Below are 25,703 nucleotides of genomic sequence, written 5' to 3' on the forward strand. Positions count from 1 at the left end.
TTATGGCTTTGTCTATGATAATTATGTATGTAACAATGTGCGCTGCATTGTCCCTGATAAATAAATAAACTAAAAAAAAAAAAAAAAAAAAAAAAAAAAATATATATATTTTTGGCAAATGTAAAAGCCCTTTCACACAAAAGCCTCAGGATGAAGGAAATGTAAATACACATCTGTATGGTAGAACACAGAAGAAGTTCAACACTCTTCAGCAATAAAAAAAAAAATGTTAGTTTATCTTGTGTAATTTATACTTAATAGTCTGGTTGAATTGGATCATCAAAGGTCAGAAGCAAATTTGTTAATAAATTGGGATTAAATACATAAAATATATTTGTATTATTTAACATATTTAATTATTGCAGCTTTAGTCATATTGCTTATTGCTTTTAACAGTTGGTTATTTATTTGAAAAATAAATATTTTCTTGTAAATTAAAAAGTAATGCATTACTTTAGTACTAGTAACTTGAAAAATAATCTGATAACGTAACTCGCGTCACTTGTAATGCGTTAGCCCCAACACTGAGCATAGGCCTACACACACACTCAAATAGGAAATAAAACAGTTCTCAAATAAGCATATGTGTGTGTTCTAAAATGCTGAAACAGTGGTGTCTCATATTTTAGAACAGTCAATGCAATTTATGCAATTTTTTGTCAACAGTAAGACGGCTGTGACAGTAGTACGTGTTACCTGTTACTTTTGTTTGCGCTTGTAAGGATAGACCAATCACAATCGTTTGCGGGTAGAATATAAGCATTTTTAAAAATCGTTTTACAAATTACAGAGATTGGTTTGACGGATTTGAATTTATATGTCATATATCAGTCTTTGTGATTAAAACATTTAAAAGTTTATATGTTAAGTATATAAAGGTCTTAAGTAAAAAACAACAAAAACATCCTGAGCTCCGAATGTAGCTTAGTCGAGTATTAGCTCTCTGATCCGCCAGGCGCCCCCTGCTGGAGGTTAACATTATTTCTAAAGACAACAACAACAACAACAGCAAAACATTTCAGCTAGTGATATTTGCTGCTCAATGATCAGTGCTGTTTTACTGTCATCAGAAGCACTATTGGCCACCCTGGTGTCAGGTTTAAATCCAGACGAGAGGTTTAGCGCAGTAACAACAAATCCTGCCTCGACAAACGTGACCTTCCACAAATTTTTGGGAAACGATCACTGCAGTGCAGTAAGGGAACTTCAGCTGGTGTTTATTTAGTGGCTCTTGTGTCAGCTGTGTTTCAATTGAAATGTATTATTAGTATTTATATTATTAGCAATTGTATAAAATACATTTCATAAGTTACAGCAGCCGTTAGTTCAGGAACAAGAGAGCAACTGTGCTTGATTTTCTGTAGTTTCTTAATTTTGTTTAATCATTATCACTAAACTATTTATGTTATTTATCATTTGATAGTTTATACCAGTTATCACAAAATCGATTATACAATTATATTTATTGATTTTTTGGTATTTATTTATAACTTGTTCTGTGCTTTTAATCTTATGATTGTGGTGTTTCGTTGAATTTTGTTGTGTGTGTTTGTATGTGTGTGTGTGTGTGTTCACAATGTCACAATTTCATTTTGATGTCATTGGGAAGCAGCAACACTTGTATTTGTGCTGATTAGACAAAGTCTTAACCATAGACTGTATAAAAACAGGTCTTAACACTGAAACATACACAAATAAAATTATCCAATAAACCCTTCTCATTTGTAGATTCCACAGATCTGCAAATATGATAATTTTCACACGAGGGACCCCCAAAAAGCCATAGTTTCTTGAATAGGCCTAAACACTCAAGTTTTCTATGTCTAAAATATGAAGTGCTTATTACATCATTATAGTACTATAGGCTGTGGTTCATTATATATATTATTTACTAATTCATTTTAATCTGGGTTAATTTTAACAAGTTAAGGTTACGTTTTATTTTATTATTTATTTATTTATTACTGTTTTATAAGCTACACAGTTTTCACTTGTCCATGGACCTCACACTACGTGTTTAGGAAACCAGTGTTTGTTACACTGGGCTGCTGAATTAAATTTTTGAAATTTAAATGAAATTTGATAAATGCACTAACTACACTACATACCAATAGTGTACTGCGGCATTAAATAAATTATCTTGGTTATTAGGCTACACCTTTTACAAACTCGAGCTAAATTTGCAAGAGAATTTGCAGGTCTTTGTTCCCAGTCAAGCGGAGATGGAGAGATGGATCAGGTAAGCTGTAGTGTCACTTAAATACCAGAAGTGGCCGTATTTTTGCGATGTTGTTGGGTATTTGCAAATAAAAGCCAACCTCCACCATCCGGCGACATCCGGTTACCGCCATTTTAGAGAGTGATTTGCTCTCGGCGTGTTTCTCTGGACGCTCCCGAATGGTTCGCTATTTTTCCTGAAAATCTAACTAGTAGCTCTATTATTTTTCGCATAACGTACTGCAGTAGGGTTAGTGATTCAAGATGAGCTACGGCAGACCTCCGCCCGACGTCGAGGGCATGACATCTTTAAAAGTCGACAATCTGACGTACCGCACGTCTCCTGAAACGCTGCGGCGGGTTTTCGAAAAGTACGGCCGAGTCGGGGACGTCTACATCCCGAGAGACCGGTACACAAAAGAGAGCCGCGGGTTCGCCTTCGTCCGTTTTCATGATAAGCGGGACGCCGAAGATGCAATGGACGCCATGGACGGCGCGCTGCTGGACGGGCGCGAACTGCGCGTGCAGATGGCGCGATACGGGCGCCCGCCAGATTCGCATTATAGCCGCCGCGGAGCCGCGCCGAGGAGGTACGGGGGACACGGACGGAGAAGCCGGAGGTAAGTCCCACATATAGTCTTTTGTTTAAATATTTTCATTTTAAACCACTGTAACTACGATTCATGTTGAAACATCACATGTGCGGCCTTAAATTTGAGGCCTTAGGCCTCAACACCATGTGTTTGACGTTAATCCTTGTTTTGCTTCTAAATGCGTTTGTTTAATCGTCGTAAGCAAGTAATGAATTCGATTTCGTTTCAAATAGTTTCCGTTTTTAGAGTATTGGTATTGTTCCGTCGTTTTTGTGGCGCAGTAAGTTACGTTACCAAACAATTGCACAACTTTGATTCTTGATCATGTGGTTCGTTTGAGTCGGTTCTTTTGAATCTGTTGTAACGTTAACCGTTTGAAAACAAACCCATTCTGAGCCATTGTTACAGCACATTTAAGTAGACATTTTTAATAAGTTAATACCACGTGATGACTTAACATGCTTTAAACGCCTTGAATCTAATAAGGATAAGGAAAAAAGTTTAAAAGAGTCTGTGGTTTGAATGCAGTAACGTGTGATTTTATACTTGAATTACTGGTTTTGGTTAAGACAAGAAACCTTGGTAACTGTTCTGTAATTTAATGGGAGTCCATGCAATTAGCTGCGTTCATGTGTGTTCACAATTGTACAAGTTTTAATGGTGTTTTGTAATGTAACACCAACTGTTTTTCACTGTGCAAGCAATCCTTATACTAATTTGTTAATTTGATGTTTTTTAGCCGTAGTCCTAGGCGCAGGAGGCACAGCAGGTCTAGGTCCAGGAGCAAGAGCCGTTCCCGGAGCAGGTCCCGCTACAGCCGATCCAGGTCCTACTCCCGTTCCCGATCTAGGTCCCGTTCCCGCTCTAAAACCCGCACACCACGCAGAAGCAAGTCCAAATCGGCTTCCAGGTCCCGTTCGAGGTCCAAGTCCAAGTCTCGCTCCAGGAGCCATACTCCTAGATCCAACAAAGGATCCAAATCACGATCCAGATCGAGAAGCAGACCCAAATCTCCTGAGGATACTGGAGCCACTGCTGAATCCTGAAATGTAGGCGAGCCTAATGTTTTGTATAAAACTATATTTGTAATTTTCTTGCAACTACAGGAGTTTTTGTCATCCAAGAATTAGAACTAGTGCATTTTTTTTTTTTTAAGGTAATATCCGCAGTAGTACTGAACTTTTGATTTTTAAGCAGACCAACTAATCACCCCGATATAACTAATGCTCGAAGTGGGGTAAAGTGAAGGCATGCATAGCTCACTTAACGCTTAATGCTGCTTAAGGTTTCTTTAAAAAAAAAAAAAATTGTTTTCGCCCTTGTACTTTTCTTTTTCCTCCAAGTCCTTCAAGAAATCTGCAGATGTGGTAGATGCATCATCTTAAAGGAGGTTTCAGGTTTTACCCAAATTTAATTTGGAGCTGTTATTCACAGCATTTGTCTGGTATCTCCGTTTCTGCATGACTTAAGGTTTTTTTTTTTAAATTCACATCCTAAGCCTCACAATGGATATTTGATTTGGAGCTGTCGTGGGTATAATATCGTAAGTATATTTGTTTTGAAACGTGTACCAGCCAAAATCCATTGATTTCATCTAAATGTGGAATTCTTTCCTCCAAGCTGCTGATTCCTGTTTGCAAAAGAGGAGTTTGGGGCAGTTTGAGAGCAGTTAGTGTGTGATCCGACCATTGGCTGCCTGCTGCTGATTGGCGGTTGCTATGGAGCAGGTCGGTCTCATTGAGTGTTGAGGTGGTGTTGAGGTACGTCTGCAGGACAATGGACCGAGACCTTTCATCATCCTTGTCACAAACTCATGTCTATCGTGGCATAGGCAAAAGCGGGATGGATGTGGGGTGTGTTCTCCAAGCTAGTCTAAGCTGTCAGGCTGCTGGGTGTCTGATTTTAATCAGGCCTGTAATTTAGTACTTTAATTTAGTAAGTTAAATAAGCGGTTAGCTTGTTCTAACTGCCAATAAATTATACCTCAGCTGGCCGACACTTAAAGTGGCTATGAGAAATGAATTTCACCCTCAGGTTTGTTGGTTCTCTATCAACGAGGTTTCTTGCAGAACAAACATCAGGTACATGAGGTTTCTTGCAGCACAAAAATGAGGTCCATAAAATGTAAAATATGGCTAGTTTCTCGTTATGTGTGGAAAAGTGCCTGTTTGTTCTGTTTAACTGAGGACCAGCTATCGAGCGTTGCGTAATATGCAATGCCTCGTTTTATGACGACTACTGAAGAACCTCCTCCGTTTTGCTCTTTGGAACTAACTTGGTTCTTCTTTTCTTCTAGATGATGTCAGCTGGTTTGATCTTCGAGGATCGCATCGAACAGATGTCCGTCTGAGGATACCCAAATTATCCATATAGCAGACCGAAAGGTTATTGTAATTTGGTCAATCTTTTAAATGATGGGGTTTTTTTTTTTTTTTCTTTTCTGTTGCCCGCAATTGTTTTTGTATCTTACATTTGAATTCCATGTGATATTAAATGATCTTTATGCCTAAATTTGGCTACTAAGTGAAATCACTTCTCTTCATTTTTGATAGTTTTCTTTTTTTCTCCCAGACTAAAGTAAGTTCATTTTAATCAGTTTTTTTGTTCTTAATAAACATTTATTAACGGACAACTTTGGATGTCGTGAATATTTCTTTGACCTTAAAGGACTGGGTAGAGACTGTAATTTGGCCACTTAAAAAAGAAAAAAAAATCTTGCCATGTAATACCATTACATCATAAAGATAGCTAATAGAGCACGTGGTGTTATGGTTTAAATGGAAAATTTCACAACAACATGATTCTAATATTCTCTCTTGTGTATTTTCTATGCACTAGGCGCAGTTGCGTAGCAGTTGAGTTTTGCTGGTTAGCTGTTAAGGTGGCGTGTTGCGGTGCAGAGTGCTTGGCTGTTTCCAGTATTCTCCTGATTGCTCCTGTGTAACGCCTTGATTCTTAAAATTTTGGCTGCAGCATTTATTCTTTTTGCAGAAAGCTCCTGTGCAAGTCCTTTTGTGAGTACTAATAAGGCAGATATCTGAGCTTATTTCACATCTCCGGAAGTTCTATAATTTGTGACATGCTCACTTGGTCGAAATTTCTATGTGAATGATAATAAAGGTTTTTTTTTTTTTTTTTTTTTTTTCTCTCTCTCTGAGCATGGCTGATTTGATGTATACAGATTGTGGGTTTTTTTTTTTTTTTTTTTTTTAACTAGTTTGTCAGTCTAATGTTTGGTGTAAAGAAGCAAATTAAACAGTCCTTAACTGGAAATAAATTGTGATACACAAAGTATTGGCATTTGTAATCTCATTCATGGATTCACACACTATGGCTTTTGGTGAAATTTAATATGAAGCTTTATTCCAGCGTAAATTTGTCAAGAACTCCAAACATTTCTACTTGGATGTATACAAACAGACTACTTAGACTTTGAAAATGTTACCATAGTCTTAAAACACAAGTCAAAAAGTAATGAGCTAATAAAGTCCGTTTGAAATAAAATGTAAACGCATATAAGAATTTTTGTAAAGCGTTCATCCATTTGGTTTATTTTTTCAAAATGCCATAGTTGGACTTCTCTGATCATTTTACCGGTATTCTGCTTAAACCCACCCTTTCAAGCTCACGGTCCTTCACTTTTGAGTGCAGTGCCCACATTTTGAAATCAAATCCAGTCACTAATAATTTTTTTTCATTTTTATAATCCATTACACTCTATCTACATTTGTCTGCCAAAGCACTAAGGTAATTTAATGACAAGTCTGAATGAAATGAAAATTAATCTGACCTGTATCATTATCCAGGGCTTCAGGTGTCTGTATAGTTCTCCTGAACAATGATTTTTTTTCCACCTCAAGAAACTTTAGCTGGATCATCTTTCTCCAGGTTCACACCACCCATTTCCAACCTTTTTTCCTTCCTCATTCGAATCACTGCCATGATCATGCAAACACAGTTCATCAAACTGTTGCATATGAATTTTCAAAGGTAAAATTACTGTAAAACGCAAGTACAAAATCACCAGTACTGTTCAAGAAAAAAATATAGAAATGGTAACTTGAAACCATAAAATCAAGAGTTTTGTATTGTTACATAGACCTAGTGCAACACCACCACAATGAGAAGCCCTACTTACAAGCAGTTAGGACCAAGCATAAAATGTTTTTTTTCTACTGTTTTAGACAAATGACTACAGTGAAAATATATTTACATTTATGTATCATCAAAATATATAGGCTCTATAATTGGCTTCTATTTTTGTGTGTAAACAAAAAATACCCAGACTAATTCTGAAAATTAAGTGTTGCATGCTTTAACATGTTTAATATTAAGGTTTTAGTTATGCATTTATTTTTCTTGCATCTTTCATATGTTTAATTAACTTTCAGACAGTTTTAATCCAATAATGCTGAAAGAAAATGAATGTTAATAAAACAATAAAAATCTATTTTGTACTTTTATATGGGTGTAGCTGATCCAGTATTGCCAAACAATTCCAAATTGGTGCAGCCATACCCTACAGAATTATTAGATGTAACACAAACAGTTTTTTTTCTTTTTTTTTTTTATTTAAAAGAGGAGAAATGGATCAGTTGACACTGGAGTGCAGAAGTTCATTCTCAGGATATACAGCATGAGAGATAAATATACTGAGTTCATCTGTTGGTGCATCACATCAAATGATCTCACAACTGCTCAAAACATGTCAGTTTTAACTTGTAAATGCATTCAAGTACAAGTGACAAACTTAATGCTATCAAAAAGTAAAAAGATAAAAAAAACACTGTACCTTAAAAAAAAAAGTGTCTCTTGCATTTCATTCATATTTTCAGGAATAAGATATGGTCACCAGTGGTAAATATGTTATCATCTGAGAACCATAATGGGGAATAAATCCAAACACTTCATATATATTTTGTTCGCATTCACTGAAACCCAGCAGAATCTTTTATTTTCTCTCTCTAGGTGCACTATGGTTGTCAGATGAAGGGAGGCAACATCTCAAAACACTCTGCACACTCACTGGCACACAAACAAACACTCATTCACTCACTCTCTTGCACTCATAATTATGGACATCACTATCATGCTAGTCCTGGAATACCGATCCCATCAGTGTGAATCGCACATGCCCAATACAAGTCCTCCACTCCACTCCTACACATCAAAATGCTCTCTATGGAGCAATTAAGCGCTAACACTATAAATGGAGTATCCAAGAACAGCAGAACATGTCAGATCATTGAATCCAACACCAAACCGCCTCTCAGTCCAAACTAGTTCATCGTTTTAAATCCCACCTGCACCATCCTCTATAACCACTAGGGGTCAGGAGTTACATTCATTGACTAGTCAATATGGAGGGCATCATTTTTTTCCATCAGTAGCAATGACCATTTCACCACATCAGTGCATCTCCTCTATATTTAAGGCACAATAATGTCCTTTTGTAGTGTTCTCCCCGTAATGAGTTTGCCTGTAGTGGTCTGGGGTTTGTTCTTGTTCAAATGTCCAGCTCATGTGTACTCCGATTTGCGGATGTAGTTGGATGGGACGTAACCCCTCCTTCCTCCGGCCTCTCCCAGCCACCACTCCTGGTTACCATTCATGTCCTGGAACTCAAGGATTCGGACTCGCTGATTGGCTGAAATGCTGAGCTCATTTGCACACCGTGCACTGAAGGAGTAAAGAGCGTAAAATATCTGAAAGAAAATATAAAGTTGAAAAATTAATATGAATAATCATTGACGAAGTAAAACCTGTTCAGTTTTTTTTGAAGAATCACAGATGTCAAATAATGTGGTTTAATTATTTTGTTGCACATAAATTATATTTATTACAAATCATATTTATTTGTAGAATTATATGAAATTACTCAAAATCATTACTTTTTTTAAATTCCCATATTACAACACAGTTATATTAATGTAATAACTTCTAACTAACAATAACTAATAAGGACATGACTTATTATTTTTCAACATGACAAGACAAATCTGAACCTATTAATATGATACAGTTTATTTGTTTTATTATACATTATATTTATAACAAATTATTTGTCATGTTGTAATTGCATTCTAATTATTTAAAATAACTAATTATTGGAATTTTTTATTAATTTATGCAATTTGTATACAAAATTGCTAATTAACATCATATTCTCATTTAATGTTTGAAGTATGCAATCACTGAATTCTGGAGTGTTTTAGTTCACCTGGTGTCCATCGATCTCGGGTTCAGGCTCTGGATCTATATACACCTCAGGACTGTACTGTGATCTTCTCTGCTGTAGCGAATGGTCTCCGTTTAGTCTCTGCTGTGAGCTACAACCTCCACGCGAGTCGTGGTACCTCGAAGATGGTTCATTCCTGGAGGGACAAGAATCGGTCTCAGAGAGGTCTGAAGGGTCTCTGTGATTGGTAGGGGTGTTTTTCTCAGGGTCTAAAGAGTCTCTGTGATTGGCGGAGTTTCGATAGGAGGGCTCTGAGTGTTCCCTGTTGTTTCGACAGGCTGTCTCAGGCAGTTCTTTATTAATGGGAGAGCTTCTGGAGGTGGGCTCGAGGGAATCCCTCTGACTGTTGGTTGAAGAAGCCTCTCTGTTTTTTCTCGGAGTGGTCTCTTGATTCGTGCGAGTGTGTGGAGGCATTGCCGTTGAGAAGCTGACAGTCGATGTCTCCTGGTTGAAAGTCAGAGTGCTGTTACTGTTCTGCCGTGAGAACATGGGAGAGGAGCCACCGTAGCCCGACTCATTTGATGACTGGCTCTCAATGGAAACATCCGACTGACTCCTGCGTGGATTGTACGGCTTTAAGAAGGAGCTATAGACAAAGCCCTTTGTAACTAGAGAGAAAAAAAAAAAAAGAGTGAGTCATATGTATTTTAGGAAATGCTGACACATGTATTAGACACACATAATGCGATTCAAACCTCCACTGTCTATTAGCCAGCGGTTCTGGCTGCCCATGGGGTCTTGCTGCTTGATGACACCCACTATGTCTCCCTCCAGCACGGACACGTCCAAGTCCTGTGCTGCGTTAAAATTTCTTTCAGCTTGATAGAGTTTCTCTGGGCCATATCTTGCTAGAAGACCTGCGCGGTGCTCATCCGTCTGTTGCACCTGGTTTGGCTGCAAAACCAGACAGAAATGAGGAACCGAAAAAGAGGAAAACAAATAATGGACTAAAAAGGGAAATGGTCTTTTATCACCATGGTTGACGGTGCTGCTACAAAAACAGTTTAAACCAGCATACATTAAAATGTTAGTCTAGGTTTCTATCCAAAACCGCATAAAAACTGGCCCGATCTGCTATTCACCTTGGTTCAAGCTGTTTTTAATCTTGCCTGTTTAAGATCAAGGAGATTTAAAACTAATTACTGTTATTGCAAAGAAACCGTGTTCTAAACTATTAGTGTTTATTAATATTTAGTTATTTAATATTTATTTTAAAGTACCTTTAATTTTTATGTTATCATAAAACTTGTTTTAATAATTTCATGCGCCTCTGTCATTTTCGTTAGGTTTTTTTTAAAATATTCCTATTAAAAGTTTTATTTATTTTTACTTCAGTTTTAGTAATTTAGTACTTTAACCTAAACTTATGTCATTTCAATTAGCTGCCAAGGCAATATTTCTTAATTTCGTTTACATTTTTTAAGCTGGTTTTTCATCTAATATTTATTGTCATTTTAGTACTTCAGTTTAAACGTAGTTGCCAAGGCAATATTTCTAATTTATGCTTACGTTTTTTTAAGCTAAGGTTTTTCATCTAATATTTATTATTTGTTGTTATCAAAAAAAATATTTTATTTAGCTTTATTTTAATCATTTAGTTTTTATTTCAGTTTTAGTAATTTTAGTATTTCAGCTTAAACTTCTTTTATTTCTGTTAAGTCGCCAAGGCAATATTTCGAATCTTCATTCCAGTTTAAACTAATACTTTTAGTTAAGCTTTACTTCAATGAATGAAAATGAGTTTTTACCATTTTAAATAATGTTAAGGAGACCTGTCTGTTTTCGGATCAGGCTGCATTAGGAAAACTCACAGGGCCTTGTTGTTTCTTTGAGTTCTGTTTCTCAAGAGTCTTCCTGTCAAAAGGCTTGCGTACAGTTGTTGTAGGAAGATTATCAGGAAAGAAACTGAAGCTCTGAAGTAAATCCAACACGCGAGTGTGCTCCTCTTGGAACAAGGACACCAGATTTCCTTCTGTACCACCCAAACCGGACAGCTAGGCAGATGTAAACACATAACATTAAGTTTAAAAGAATTAAGGTTGCGGCCGAAGACCTCACAGGAATGTTACAGAGCACGATAAAGCTCTGTCCTCACCTGCAGCAGTGGTTTGAGCTCTCCCAGCGTGAGTGCAATGAAATCTCTCTGTGCCTGGGTGAAGCCCCTCACGCAGCTGGTGAACAGATCTTCGGCTGCGTGGTGGAACTTGGGCAGCTCATCTAGCAGCTGGGCGTTCAGAGCTTCATAGTTATTCCTCGCCCTCTGCAGCTCCTCCTGCACACGCTTGTCCTTCAGCCTTTCTGCACGCTCCTTACAGTTGTCGTAGTCCAGCAGCTTGTCCCTACGTTTCTGGATCAGTTTGTGGGGACCGGCAAACATATTGAGCAGCTGGGTGAGGGGAGTGATGACTAAGGCTTCTGTCCTCTCCTTCTGCTCGAAGACAGACAGGCATTTAGAAAGATTTGAGACATATCTCATGCCAGTATATCATGTGCTTAATTCAAATTAGGACTGAATGGTGAAAAAAATACAGTAAGTGAAATAACTACTAGGAAAACAAATCAAAATTGATGTATGGCTGCTTACTGCCCCAAGTCTCAGTGATATTTATCAATCTATTTGACCCGTTTTGTCATACACCCAATGTAAGTAATTGATAGTTCACTCAAAAATGAAAATTCTTTCATTAATTACTCATCCTCATGTCGTTTTGAACCTGTGAGAACTTTGTTCATCTTCAGAACACAAACAAAGATATTTTGGATGAAATCCGAGAGCTTTCTGACCATGAATAGAAAGCAACTGAACTACCACGTTGTTGAAGGCACAGAAAGGTAGTAAATATATTGTTACAATAGTCCATGTGACATCAGAGGATCAACCATAATTCTATGAAGCTACGAGAATATCTTTTATGTGCAAAAAAAAAAAAAATTCCACAAATTCTTCCGTGTCAGCTTTCGACACGGGTTTACGAGAGGTTGAACCACTGATGTCACATGGACTATTTTAATGATGTCTTTTCTACCTTTCTGGGCCTTAAACGTGTCAGTTGCTGTCTATACAGGGTCAGAAAGCTCTCAGATTTCATCAAAAATATCTAAATTTGTGTCCCCAAGATGAACGAAGGTCTTACGGGTTTGGAACGACTAGACGATGAGTAATTCATTTTTGGGTGAACTATCCCTTTAAAGCTGCAGTAACTTTTGTAAAAATATATTTTTTACATATTTGTTAAACCTGTCATTATGTCCTGACAGTAGAATATGAGACAGATAATCTGTGAAACAAAATCAAGCTCCTCTGGCTCCTCCCAGTGGTCCTATTGCCATTTGCAGAAACTCCATTGCTCCCGGTAAAAAACAACAAATCAGAGCTGCGGTCCGTAACTTTGTTTGTGTTCAAAATGTAGAAAAATGTATATAATAAGCGAGTACACCATGAATCCATTTTCCAAACTGTGTTTTTAGCTTGTCCTGAATCACTAGGGTACAACTATAATAAGTGTTTTAATTCTGACTATTTTAGATTGCTTCGGGGGTACCGCGGCGGAGTAACCCAGTACCTTTGTGATTCTTCATAGACATAAACAGAGAGAAGTAGTTCCGGCTACAATGTTCTTCCGCAAGACGCAAGTAGTTCTGTTTATTAACCGCTAGAGCGTCAAAAGTTACCTACCGCAGCTTTAATACGTTTTTTTATGTAGGTTTTTTTAAGGTAATGTGAGGTTATTTTGCTACTCACAAACTCTGTGAACTGATTGTCGCTGATGCATCGATGCGCTCTTTGAAAGCGTTCGGGGTCCATATGCTGTTGTCGTTCTGTGTAGATGTCACAGAAACTGATGGCGGACAGAACTTTTACTGAGGCTGACTCCTATTGGATTTAAAAGGGGTCAGGCAAAATTACATCAAATACTGAATCGAAATATGGGAAGATGAATAAAGAACGTATTCAGAGATCATTTCAATACCCTAATATGCTGCAGATAGAGGGAGATGTCCCTAATGAAGGATTTGATGAGTCGCTCCTGGAGTCTGAATCTTTTCTCTGCTTCATCAAAAGCTTCATCTTTGATCTAAGAAGGAATGAAGGGCAGTTTGGTTACCACCTATTCTCAACTGAATCTCTAAAGTCCAGAAATCATGATGTCATTAACGGCAGTGCCAATGTACCTGAGGTGAGATCCCAGTCAGGTGCTTTAAATGGCTGCTCACTCTGTTGGACTTCTTGATGATGGAGTGCATACTCAGCTTTGAGATCTTGTCAATGAGTCGGTCTTCATCGCCTTTGCGGTACTTCACCACTGTAGACAACAGATGGTGCTGTTCAGTTAGACAGCAGACATCCCATCAGACAGACAGACGATAAACACAGTCACATACCAAGATCCTTTCTCCTTTTGTATTCGTTGATGTTGACGTTGATCTCTTTAATGGACATCACTGCCTCTGCGAGCTGCTTCCTGTCGTGGTGTGACTCAGGAGTCGTGTTAAGCAGCTCCATCAGGAGCAAGGGGTAACGCATCACTCTCTGGACTGGCTTTATCAAGAAGGAACCTAGATTAATGTAGTTTGTCTTTCCCCTGTGACAGAACAATAGGGTGAGAGAGGGAGATTTAGACGCTCATCAAGGTAACATTCTTCACCCTCCTCTGACAACAGACTGGGGTCACTGAACACACACATTGTTTTCATCCATCAGTTATCCACTGGCTCACTGTCAACCACTTTAAAAAGGGTTACAGTTGACACAGTAGGCCACTAAGACATTCTAACAAAGAGTGCACACTTTCTGACTGATGGGATGAAAACAGAGGAGATCCAAATCCAGAGCTAAAGCGTGATTTGGATGTTGCAGAATAGGACATTTTAAAACCAATGAATCTGGATGAAACATCACGTAGCAATTAGAGTATGTTTAAATTACATTTTTTGTGCCCTTAGACAAATAACACCGCTGTTATGTTGGTGTAATTGCTTCAAGTACCACATCATGAGCTCAGAGATTGTGTTAATAACCATTTCACATCATGCCACCACAAAGCATTAAATCAGCTGCCAGAAAACAATACAAAAACTGTTTAAAATATGAGCCAATTTTTCCCACTGGGGTCATATTCTGACTGAAAAAAATTGCTTTGCACAACTTGTAGGGCTGGGAACAATTTTATTTTTTATTATATATATATATATATATATATATATATATATATATATATATATATATATATATATATATATATATATATATTAATCGTGACCTACATTTGAACAAGTCTGTTCTTTTGAGAGAATGAAAATCATTCACTACTTCCAATGTAATCAATTTTTTTTTTTTTTAATTCATTTAACAGATGCTTTTATCCAAAGTGACTTAAAAATGAATAACACGACAAAGGATATATCATAAACACGAGTGTTCATAATACAAGGTTTCAGACATCAAATGACTACGTTTGAACATAGTTCAAAACAATAATCAGTCTGAAACACTTCACTGCACAACTTACAGCACTAACAAAGGGATTTTATTTTTATATGCAAGAAGATGTAAGAAAAATGTGCGTTATAACTATAACAATACCTATACCTACTCATTTGTGCAAATTTAAGTCAGAATATGACTGGACAAAGAAATGATCACAAAACACACAGCACACACACAGAGCAAACAAAGCCCCCTGGTCACACACGAACACAAGGAGAAAAGGGTTGCGCAGGTTAATAAACGTTCAGCATGCTGTCAGGCGCTTTACATGCAGTTGCTGTAGAGTTGTGTTAAACTTACCACTCACGGTATATCCCTCTGTCAGGGGAGAAGGAGAAGAGAGAGAGGAGAGAAAGGGAACAAAACACACAGTGTCGGGTTAAACCACCTCTGTCTCTTATTAGAAAGAACCGAAGGAGCTTCTCACATATAATGTCCTTGTTTCACACAGCTTATTTTTAAAATAAGAGTCATGTCTTGCCATTATGCTGCAATGAACACGAATGCAGCGGGCAAAAGGGCAAGACGACAAACGTGAAACTGAAAAACTATTTGTGCACTTGATTAATAAGCTGCCAGTTGCTGGGGCAACTCATGCCATGGGTGACCCGCTTTAGGCGAGCAATAAGACTCTGTGGGGCCTCCACTGGCCCCTCTCTGATCTCCCACTGAGAGCCAAGATGAAATGTCAGTCAGAGTCTAGTGCACTCAAGTGTGGAAGTTCAAAAGTAATAAAAGACACCAGACGTTATTCTTAAGGAGCTTTTTTAGAGGATTTATTCCACTTTTTCATGGCTAGCTTGGTTACAGTAACATCCTGCCAGAGAATCAACATGTTAGCAGCAATTTCTTTTTCGACTGGATTCAGAGTCATTTGGGATAAAACTAAGCCGTAGACTTGGCAAAGTGCACATTCATTCTGCAAATGTCTCAATACTCAGGACAAATGTTCCCACTCCCTACTAGAAAAACATTTCTGGGACTTCTGGGAAAATATGCTGAATATTTCCTTGTATTCTTTGCTTGATCTGGTAAAGCACTAAAGCAAATATCAAGAACAAACTAAATTCTGTACTAACAGGAAGTGACTTTGCTTAAAAGATGTAGATGGCAATATAAATGTTTACAATAAGAAACTAGTCAAGAAATGTGGTTGCCACAGGCAAACTGTGTTTAAGGTCAAATAAAGCCTAAAGATATAACACGCCGGAAACGTGTGCAGAAACAGTGAAACTAACAAAGTGGTGAAACTAGGTGAGGTGCATTCCTCTCCCGCCATGCATTACTAATCCACAATAACAAAGATCTAAAAACCGAAAGACATAAAGCTTCACTGTTATGCAAATAACTCTCATTGAAAAGTTCAGGGTTGGAAAGATTTTTCTATGTTTTTAAAAGAAGTTTCTTGTGCTCAACAAGGCTGTACTTATTTGATCATAAACTCTAAAAATTGATCCCTGTGATGGCAAAGCTGAATTTTCAGCAGCCATTATTCCAGTCTTTAGTGTCACATGAACCTTCATAAATAATTCTCATATGCTGATTTGGGGCTCAATAATATTTCTTATTATTATTCATGATGAAAAGAGTCGTGCTGTTAACCATAATATATATTTTTTCAGAATCCTTTGATCAGCAGAACGTAAAAAAATATAGCATTTATTTGAAGCAGTTATTTTTTTGCAACAGCAATATCAAACTGACCCTTAACTTTGAAAAATATTGTACTTTTACACAAAATAGTGAACATCCCATGTGGCACCTGGCATTTATGAGGTTAAAGTATAATATCATAAATAAAACTTCAGAACCAGATAAAGAGAAGGGCAATGATGTTTCCTGTTTTGGATTGCCACATGTCTTTAGTCATCCTGTGTCTAATTAGATGAGTCAAAGTACAAGTAAAAAAATAATAATAGACTGGTTCCTCTAGAACCAGCACACCCTGCGGCATTGTTTCTGTTGATGATGTACTACTATGATATTCTGTCTACACCACATGACAGACAATCCCAGATACCATTAAAACTGACAGATCATGTGTAGCGTTAAATAGCGCACAATTAGTGTCCCACTTAACTTCTTCTCATACAGTTACACACTGTTAAACATCAAGACTGGCATGCTTAACTGGATCTGGACATGCATTGGTAGTGGTAACCACACCATGCAATGAGCCGAAGGTGTCTGATTCGTGTAAAACACAGTGAAAATTACCTGAGCTTCTCTAGACATTCCAATACGTGCTTCTGGATGATCTCATCCTTTTCATAGGTCTCCAGTAAAGAGATGGCATCGTCATGATTTTGGCAATAGATCTTGTAAACCTCCTCCAATTCACCTTTGTAGTCCAGGAAAACTTGCCCTGGAATAAAAATGAATATGGTAAAACAGAAATATAAATACTGATCTGAATCTATAATGTGAGTTCAGGGATTTTTTTTTTTTTTTGCTCTAACCTATTGAGTCAGTATCCTGGAGGGTCTTGTAGAGTCGACGGGAAAGGTCAATTACAGAGTTGATGTTTCCAAAGAGACCATCAAAATCAATACTCTGGACCTATAGGACATGTGGATATTTAAGATGACGGTTTGAATGGTTCTTATTACATAAATACATAATTCAGGCTTGTTGAAGGTTTCTTGCCTGTATCTTCTGCAGAGGGTGAATGATCTCCTTCACACACATCTGAAGATCCTTGATGTAGTCGTGTTCTGTCTGCAGAAGCTCCTCGATGACCTTTGACCTTTTCTCCAGCATCCTTTGTTCGGGGTCTTCAGTGGTGGTCGATGACGCCGGGGATGATTCTAGAGACTTAGGCTGGGACGCGAGCAGGGTCATCTCTAATGAGAGACAATGGAAAAGTGCGCTCGTCAACCACAAACAACTTACAACACTGACATGATAACTATTGTTTTGGATAAAACACGGTGTGAAACACAACATTAGCATAATAAGAAGCTGTTTACTGATATATAAAACAACTTCGCGGCTGCCGCAGTCAAACAGATTTCAGCAAAACAGTTACGTACTACTGGGTGAAAACTGGCAAATAATTATTCATAAACCCGGCAGTTTTAAAATGTGTCCATCGCACTTTTCGGGCCCTATTTTAACGATCTGAAACGCAAGTGTCAAAGCGCGAAGCGCAAGTAAGTTTGTGGGCGGGTCTCGGCGCTGTTGCTATTTTCCCGGCGGGATAAATGGTTCTTGCGCCCGGCGCAAATCTAAAATGGGTTGGTCTGAAGTAGCTTCATTATTCATAGGTGTGGTTTGGGCGTAACGTGAAATAAACCAATCAGAGCGTCATCCAACATTCCCTTTAAAAGCAGGTGCGCAAGTTCCATTATGGATTGCTATTATAATGGCGTATTTACCAGGCGCACGCCAGGAGCGGTTCACAGCCAGGAGACTGATGTTCTTGTAAGAGCAGTGAAAGGCAGAGAAGTTGTGTTGTATGGGGATGGGAGAAACCCACCCAAAATAGCGTCGGTTAAACAGGCGTGGGAGGAAATAGCCACAATTGTTTCATCGATTTTTTTTTTTCCTGGTTCTTGACGGACAAACAAATTTGTCAGATGTCCTTATATACATATATGTCTTGCCACTATCGGGCAAACAGGTCTGATCCTTAATTACTACAATTAGCCTGAATAATTTGTAAGCAAGATTTCACAATGATTTCCGTCATCTCATGTGTTAATATTTTTTTAGTGTAACAATTTATGATTTGCAAAAATAACTGTTGCATCTGTGTAGATTACATGAGCAAAGTGTATGCGCGTTGTGCACGCTATACATTATGGCCAAGCTTGCGCCCTTAAAATATCATAATGAACAACGCGCAACGCGCCACTGACTTTAGACTAGGTTTTTTCTGGTCAGTGGCGCAATTGATTAATGGAACAGCAAAATAGCACCAGGGATTGTTTGCGCCGGAACACGCCTCCTTTTTTGCGCTGAACCGCCCAGGGAGCGCAAGTTCATTCACTAGTTTAGCGACATGCTTCTGTGGAGGGAAAAGCGCGCTTTGCGCGGGTGCAAAATAGGAATGACACATGCGTCGGTGTACAAAGTCAATTGCGCTGGGTGCAAGATAGGGCCCTTCAGATCATTCCTTTACCTCCAGATAAAACCACAGAACGACAGTTATAATAATTGACATATACAGAATGATAGATAGTTAGGTAGAATGATGGACAGAATGACATATGACAGTGCAAGAGATATACAGATAGATCGACTGATACACAGAATGATAGAGAGAGACAGACAAAGAATGAAAGATATAGACAGAAAGAACAATATACAGAGCAAGAAAAAAGAATGAATGAAATAAAGAAAGAAAAAAACAAACAACGGATGGATGGATGGATGGATGGATGAACAAACAATCAAAAGAGACAGACAGATGGATAGACAGATAAATAAAGAAAAAATGATACATAAACAGACAAACTGACAGAACATATGACAAAACAACCAAATAAACTCACGATAGAATAAACGAACAAATGACAGATAGAATGAACAAACTAATGAACAACAGAACTAATGAATGAACAAACAAAATACACAGACAGATAGATAGACAACGACAGAAGGAACAACAGAAAAAGAGAACAATAGACAGATAGATAGATTCTATCATTCTAACAACAGAAAAATAGAATGGTAGAATGATAGAACGAATGAACAAGTGAACAAAAGACGGATGGATGGATGGAAAGATCCCACCATTAGACCTTGATCCTGCCAGGACAGACATAATAAAAGATTTCACACCAGTCTGAATGGATTATGCTCATTTATTAAACATGAGGAAGAACAGGGATAACATGAAGTAAGCTGCCAGTTAGAATGGGAAAGAGAAGGCAGTTTGCCCTGCGTGTGGTCACTGGCTGTCCAGAGGATGTATTGGTTGGGAGTTTAGTCTGACTGCTCTTTGATCTCTTCGCTCAGAACTGGCACTCAGATGGGTCTGGAGCAGGAGTGTGTGTGTGTGTGTGTGGAGGGGGTGATCTGCTCTCACACATGGGTGCCTCCCCACAATGCTGCCTTAAAACCACTGATGGTGCTTCATGGATGTGCAAAAGACTGTCAACGCACGCAGTGAGACATGGACCCTCTCAGGAGGCAGGGGAAGGCATCTGGGATGAGACTGGGATTTGAACAAGACCTTTAATGCTTTTATAGAAAGGCCATCAAGTTTCAAATTAAAGGAAAGATGCAAAGATATTGGTACATATGTAAGTGTATATTGTATAATCGTCATGCCTACCTGTGTGTGTGGGAGTTTCAGAGTTTCAGTTTTGTGTTAGTCAAAATGGGAACAAGAGATTCATTTAGCTTGTTTCTGGCTTAAGACGTCTTAGCCATCTGATGTGGTGACTCGCACTGACGTCATGCTATAATAAATCTTTAATGTTGCCGAATCAGTAAAGACTGATAAGAGATTTGAATGCAACTCAAAAGGCCTTGTAATTCTATTGCACATTTGACCTCTGAAATGTTACAGCAAAACAGAAAATGTTCATAAATGAAATCTTAAGAGCCTCTGTTCTGAGAGACAGGGCAACTGTGTATTAATGCTTAAGTAATAATGTATTAAGTAATAATGTTGATATAATGAAAGCAATCATGCACAATACAACCATTAAACAATTATAATTAATTAACTAAATAAAAACAACAAATAACTACTACTAATAATATTAATTTTGGCATCCAATCTATAGCTTTAGGCTTCTGTATGGTCAAACCTGTTGGCGAAAAGTAAGAAGACAAAACAGGAGGTCATTTATAGCTACCCTCTAATTTAGTTCTAAGTCTTTGTACACAGCCCATTAATGTGTGGACCATACTAATGAAAGATTAAATAAAGTTTGGTCTGTGCAGCATCATTCATCCATGTACTAACTGTTCTACTTCACATACAGTACACAGTACATGAAAACACATTACCATTATAACACAATCTGTTGTGACCTACATCTAGTTAACAGGCCTAGAGTATTCATTGTTCTGAACAAGATAATCTTCAAAGAGCAAGTTCTCTCAAAATACATCCATTCTTTCACATGGTCTCAAGAGTTTTCGGCTCATCCATGAAACTTAACTGTGAGCTCAGTCTAAAACAAAAGCGCTTCAATAAAAGACTCAATTTCAAAACTGAATCTCAGAATCAGGTATCAAAAAACAATCATGCATAACTATTATGAATATTGGGGATTTATAGTGGTAATGACCCTACAAGACCAGGGAAAGAGCATTTTTTCAAGTTTTTTCTCCAAAGTTGGCATGGCTTGTAACTCAAGAAGCATTAAAGATATCTTAATGCCCTTTTATATATTGGCTCTCCACAAACTTTCCTTTAGGCATATTTATTTTAAGGCCCTATATTATTTAGTTTGTGAATTTCAGGGTTAAATCATTAAATTGTGCACATTTTTAGTGATCAAAACCCAAATGTGGGTCACTTTGCAAAAGTGTAATGTAAAATTTTTCCCGAAATTTGAGCCGGGGAATTTTCTGAAACTTGGTTTATCTGATATGGTTGATTCTTTGTCAAACTGAAAAATGTGTATTAGTCAGTTAAACTAAATTTACTCAGACCTCTTTAATGCGTATGGTTCATGGTTCCATATAAATAAAACCAAAGCTCAAGATGAATCAGGTCTGTGGGTGTTTGGTGATTTACGAGGAAAGGTTAAATGTGCGAAAGTGAAAATGTCTGTAAATGTGTGAAACAGGGAGTAGGGAGAGAAACCAAAACCGAAACAGACAGCAGAAAATTTGACTGAGCACGGGACTGGAGTAGTGTTAATTTCATCACCTATTTTTTATTTAGTCTTAGTCTTGTTCCAAATGTCCTTGTTAGTTTTAGTCACATTTAGTCATTCACAAATCTTTTTTTTTAGTCAAGTTTTAGTCGACTAAAAGTCTTTTCATTTTAGTCTAGTTTTAGTAAGAAAAACTAATAATTTTTTTTTAAATATCACTATTACTGATAAACATTTCAGTAAAAAAATGTTTCACATATCTCAAACATTGGTTAAATGTAAATTGCCTGACAAAATACACTTGTTGAATGATTTTTGTTGAATGCAAATGTTAAACGTGTCTGGTTTAGAAAATTTCAGATTTAGTAGACACATTCACAAATGATTGACCTGATCACATCTTTTTTACTTTATTCATACTGCTTTTAATCGTAATGCAAAGGCCGGTCATCGGGACATAAGCTGTCATGTACAATAAAAGAACCTGCGCAGCAACAGGAATAAAATTGAACACAAAAAGCCTGCCTAGACGGTGGACTTGCGCTCAGGAATTTTTTTTTTTTTTTTTTTTAGAGCGGTGTGTGGACGAATTCTTTCTATGCGCACACTATTTTATTTCTTGATAACAGACCGCTGCTAACTATAATGCACAAATATCGAGCCTCTTCCTTCGACCTAGCATGTGGTCATTGCTCGTCACTCATGTTCGCTTTGGGTGTTGTGAGTTCAGCAGTTTGAGTCCTGTAACTTGAGCAACAGCGAAAAGCCGCAAACTCTTTCTGAATATTTTAAAGGCATAACAGCTGATGAAAAAGCAGAGATGATTTTAGACGAAAATGAAGATAGATTTTATCTTAGTTTTTATGTCATTTGTCATCTTCTCTTCTTAGTCATGGAAAAAAAGGTCGAACATATTTCGTCTCGTCTCGTCTGACGAAATTAACACTAGACTGGAGCGTGCTGCACTAGAACAGTTTAATTTCAAGACCGTGTGTTCCTGTGCTCATAGGCTTCTGTATGTGTGTTATGGTCTGGTGAATGGCAGAGAGAGTAATCTCGACTAAGCACACAAGCATACACAAAGACTTCTCTTTCTGTCTCTGTGGACATAATTGATTGTGACATTATGTTTGGTCTGCATCCAGGGTTGTGCTCCAGCCAATGTGTTCTATGTGTTGCTTACATAGTTCCCACAATAGCAAACCCAAGGACGGCCAAAAAAGTCATGAAAACACTGTACCCCAAACAATTCAGAACTAATTTCCCTAACATAAATTACTTTTTAAACACACATAAAAAATGGTGCACAGTGTGACAAAATTGTGACAAGATTATTAACCTTGTGACAAGATTATTTAAAGCTTTCATTAAATTTTATAAATATCTTGTTAAAAAGTTTGGAGGCACTTCAATTATTTGAAAAGAAGTTAATCATATTCAGCAAGAATGTGTTAAATTGATCAAATAAACTGATGATATAATGCTTGTACAAGACTTTTAATTCAATAGCAAAATAGTAAAAAGTATTTTTCTGACATATGATACGGCAAATAATACAGTGGTAGCCACAATTATTAGAACGCTAGTATTTTCACGCTAGTAAGCTAAAAAAGTGGTTTTAAGTCAGCTATTGCTATCTTTTGCTGTAGTGTGTCAGTAGGAAATATCAGTTTACATTTCCAAACATTCATTTTGCCATTAATTGTCATAATCCAGTGAGATTGTTTGCACAAGGAGTCTTACAACAGCCAGTGCTACACACAGAGATCTGTGTGCTCAATGTGCTCATGATGCTCTAGTCATGAGGCGTAAAGCAGTGTACACCACCACACAACACTTCCTCTCAAAAACACCTTAATCCATGAACCTGACACTGATTTGCATTTCATACCGAACAATTCAATTTATCTATGCAGAGAAGACTCTTCAGTCTTGTCTATGTCGGCGACTCAAGTAGCGCTAAAAGAAAGAACAGGGCCTCTAAGACGTCACCCACCTGTTCCTCCCCAAACTCCTCGTCTTCACTGCCACACACAAACACACACCAAAGGTCACAGGCGGTGCATTCCTCTAAAGCTGGGTAGAATCGCTCATTCCCACTGTATCAACAGGGAAGGCTCTCTCTAGAAGACACAAAATCCATTCTGTCCCTGCATTACCATCTGAATGCATGGGAACCTGCACCATTACAGACAACTGAGCAAGCACAGAGACAGTTACTCGTCCGCTAAAGCCTGGAGCTGGAGTTCTGAGGCCGTTACACACACTGCATTGACACTCTCATTTTGGGAGCTCTACTCCATGTTTTGGGAATGACTTGGGGCCTGGCCCCACATCACTGAGCCTGAATTCCATCAAGATCTTGAGGACCTCTCAATGCCAAGGCCTCTTTGCCTTTCAGCAGTCTTAATCCGTTTCTGCTTAAAGTGTGAGTTTTTGTTCAGGTGTAACAGGGAAGCAGGTGGGCGCCCATTTTATTTGATGTGCATCAAGGTCCAGTGAATTTCAAACATGATAAGTGATACTTATTTATTTACTTATCTAAGGTGATGCTAATAAATAATAAAATAACTGATAAACTAATATTTTGTATACATTTTATTTCTACAAACACATATAAAAAACTATAAATAATATTTTAGAATATGGTGTATTATTTCTATAATGAACAATACTATATAGATAATGACATTATAGAAGCATTTGCCATATATATATATATATATATATATATATATATATATATATGACTCTGAAAATGAAACTATAACACTATAACATGTGAAACTGTTTTACTTTTTGACTGCGCTGAGATGTTTTTATCCCTTTTTCTAGTCTAAGGTCACGTGAATTATCAGGCCAGTGTGTGAAGGGACAAAGTTCACATAAGACCGCCCATTAACCATGAATACTCTTCACAACTGTCATGAAAGTAAGTGTGGGAGCGAGACACACATTGTGTGTGAGTGAAATCTGCAAGCTGTTGCAAGCCACAAAAATCCAGTCCTTCAGACAGATTTATAGCACTAGTCAGAATTAAGAACGAAGTAAACACGGCTTGGAAAATGACAGTATGTCGCATTCAAATCTTGCAAAGCGTACACATTCTGCTGAAATCCTGCATATATACGTGGAATTAATCAAAAAGTCATTTCAAATACAAGAACAGAAACGGGGCTAAAACTTCTTTACACATTATTAGCTACACCACACTATTGCAGTCTCATTCTGATGCAGAAACCTGCGTCAGAGAAAACTGCATTTTTTTGTTTTGCGGTGCAAAAGGCTGCGGGTTCACATTCCAGTGCTCTGTTGTAGTCAGATGGCAGATTTGTGTGGGATGTGACACACCCGTAATAAACGTGAGCAACCATTCCATTTACCACTCCACATCCTCTCAGACGCATGCTTGTTTCAAAACATAACAACCTTACTTGGAAATTTAAATAAAGGGACATTGTTTGCATATAAGACTTTGTGAGTCCATGTCATTTAAAGTGGAATTCTATTGAAGAGATTTAGACTCTTTTGAGGCAATCCATTACTGCAATGAAATTGACACTCAAAAAAATGATGTAAAAGTGTAAAAGATTAAATTAGCTATATATTGTGAAAACTAAAATAAAATGAAATAATTGTATTATAGTAAGCTTTACCAGTACTGTGAACAAAAATTGAAAACAACTGCACTCTTCTAACTCTGGGTGTGTGGATTCTTAAACTTTCACTCTCAAAATAACAAAATGGATCATACTCCTTTTCTTGTGTTTTGTTCATTTTTACATATCGAGCAGCTGGCAATACAGTTTTCATATTCAGCTACTGTAACATTTCAGTCGTCTTATCTTTCTCAACACAATTAAGAACACCTGCATGCCCTTTGTGTAACCAGTCTAGACTCATCACATATAAAGCAATCAAAATCTCACCATTATTCTGGCTAATCTTGTTGGTATGCTTGAATATCAGGTTCACAAAACCACTTCTTCACACAGAACTCTTGATTCACAGAATCAGATAAGAACACGCTCATGACTCAATGTGTATACTGGTGTAGTGCAAGTCATTAAGTCTTATATAAACCCCTTAAAATGCTGAGATTAGCATTACAGAGATATGTCGTAATCTAAAGCATCCTAACACTCATTGTCTGTCATCAGGGGGCCTACTGGGACAAAACAAACCATTTAAGAACAAACAGGAAGACATAATATACGGCTCCACCAAAAGCCCTCCCTCTACATTTACACAAAGAAGAGCTTTACTACTATCATAGCTACTCATGCCCACTGTGTTGTTCCAGTCACGAAGGGTCTGTGTCAGAGTGCTGATAAACTTATTTTTATTTTATTAGTTTATTTGACAGGGACCGTGCACAGTTCAAG

At 37.6% G+C, this 25,703-nt stretch overlaps 2 protein-coding genes across 10 annotated transcripts in view; one reads left to right on the forward strand and one right to left on the reverse strand.

Moving 5' to 3' along the window:
• The first annotated feature begins 2,328 nt into the window (after nt 1–2,328).
• On the forward strand, nt 2,329–6,104 carry LOC127969433 (serine/arginine-rich splicing factor 2). Of its 4 annotated transcripts, none has more exons than XR_008156266.1 (4): nt 2,329–2,837; nt 3,550–3,859; nt 4,431–5,194; nt 5,649–6,104. XR_008156266.1 is itself a non-coding variant. In XM_052571371.1 (3 exons), the coding sequence occupies exons 1-2, from the start codon at nt 2,482–2,484 to the stop codon at nt 3,854–3,856; spliced, it is 663 nt and encodes a 220-aa protein (XP_052427331.1). In that variant the 5' UTR covers nt 2,329–2,481; the 3' UTR covers nt 3,857–3,859; nt 4,431–6,104. The 4 variants fall into 4 exon arrangements, 2 of the variants coding, with proteins under 2 accessions (XP_052427331.1, XP_052427330.1); XR_008156265.1 differs by having other exon boundaries at nt 5,107–5,194; XM_052571371.1 differs by having other exon boundaries at nt 4,431–6,104.
• A 1,255-nt stretch (nt 6,105–7,359) lies between these two features.
• The window catches only part of LOC127969429 (dynamin-binding protein), a 48,858-nt gene continuing 30,514 nt past the window's right edge, over nt 7,360–25,703 (reverse strand). For 4 of the 6 annotated variants that reach the window (XM_052571360.1, XM_052571359.1, XM_052571363.1 and 1 more), the window contains 13 exons: nt 17,183–17,379; nt 16,996–17,095; nt 16,754–16,901; nt 14,837–14,854; nt 13,432–13,631; nt 13,222–13,352; nt 13,020–13,124; nt 12,791–12,922; nt 11,144–11,476; nt 10,860–11,042; nt 9,744–9,942; nt 9,031–9,656; nt 7,360–8,515 (listed from right to left, as the gene is read on the reverse strand). In XM_052571360.1, the coding sequence (XP_052427320.1) occupies nt 8,330–8,515; nt 9,031–9,656; nt 9,744–9,942; nt 10,860–11,042; nt 11,144–11,476; nt 12,791–12,922; nt 13,020–13,124; nt 13,222–13,352; nt 13,432–13,631; nt 14,837–14,854; nt 16,754–16,901; nt 16,996–17,095; nt 17,183–17,379 (2,558 nt within the window). In that variant the 3' untranslated portion in view covers nt 7,360–8,329. The remainder of the gene's footprint in view (nt 8,516–9,030; nt 9,657–9,743; nt 9,943–10,859; nt 11,043–11,143; nt 11,477–12,790; nt 12,923–13,019; nt 13,125–13,221; nt 13,353–13,431; nt 13,632–14,836; nt 14,855–16,753; nt 16,902–16,995; nt 17,096–17,182; nt 17,380–25,703) is intronic. The other 2 variants (XM_052571361.1, XM_052571362.1) reach the window with 1 other exon arrangement.

The sequence above is a fragment of the Carassius gibelio genome, chromosome B12, assembly GCF_023724105.1.
Source record: "Carassius gibelio isolate Cgi1373 ecotype wild population from Czech Republic chromosome B12, carGib1.2-hapl.c, whole genome shotgun sequence".
Lineage (NCBI taxonomy): Eukaryota > Metazoa > Chordata > Actinopteri > Cypriniformes > Cyprinidae > Carassius > Carassius gibelio.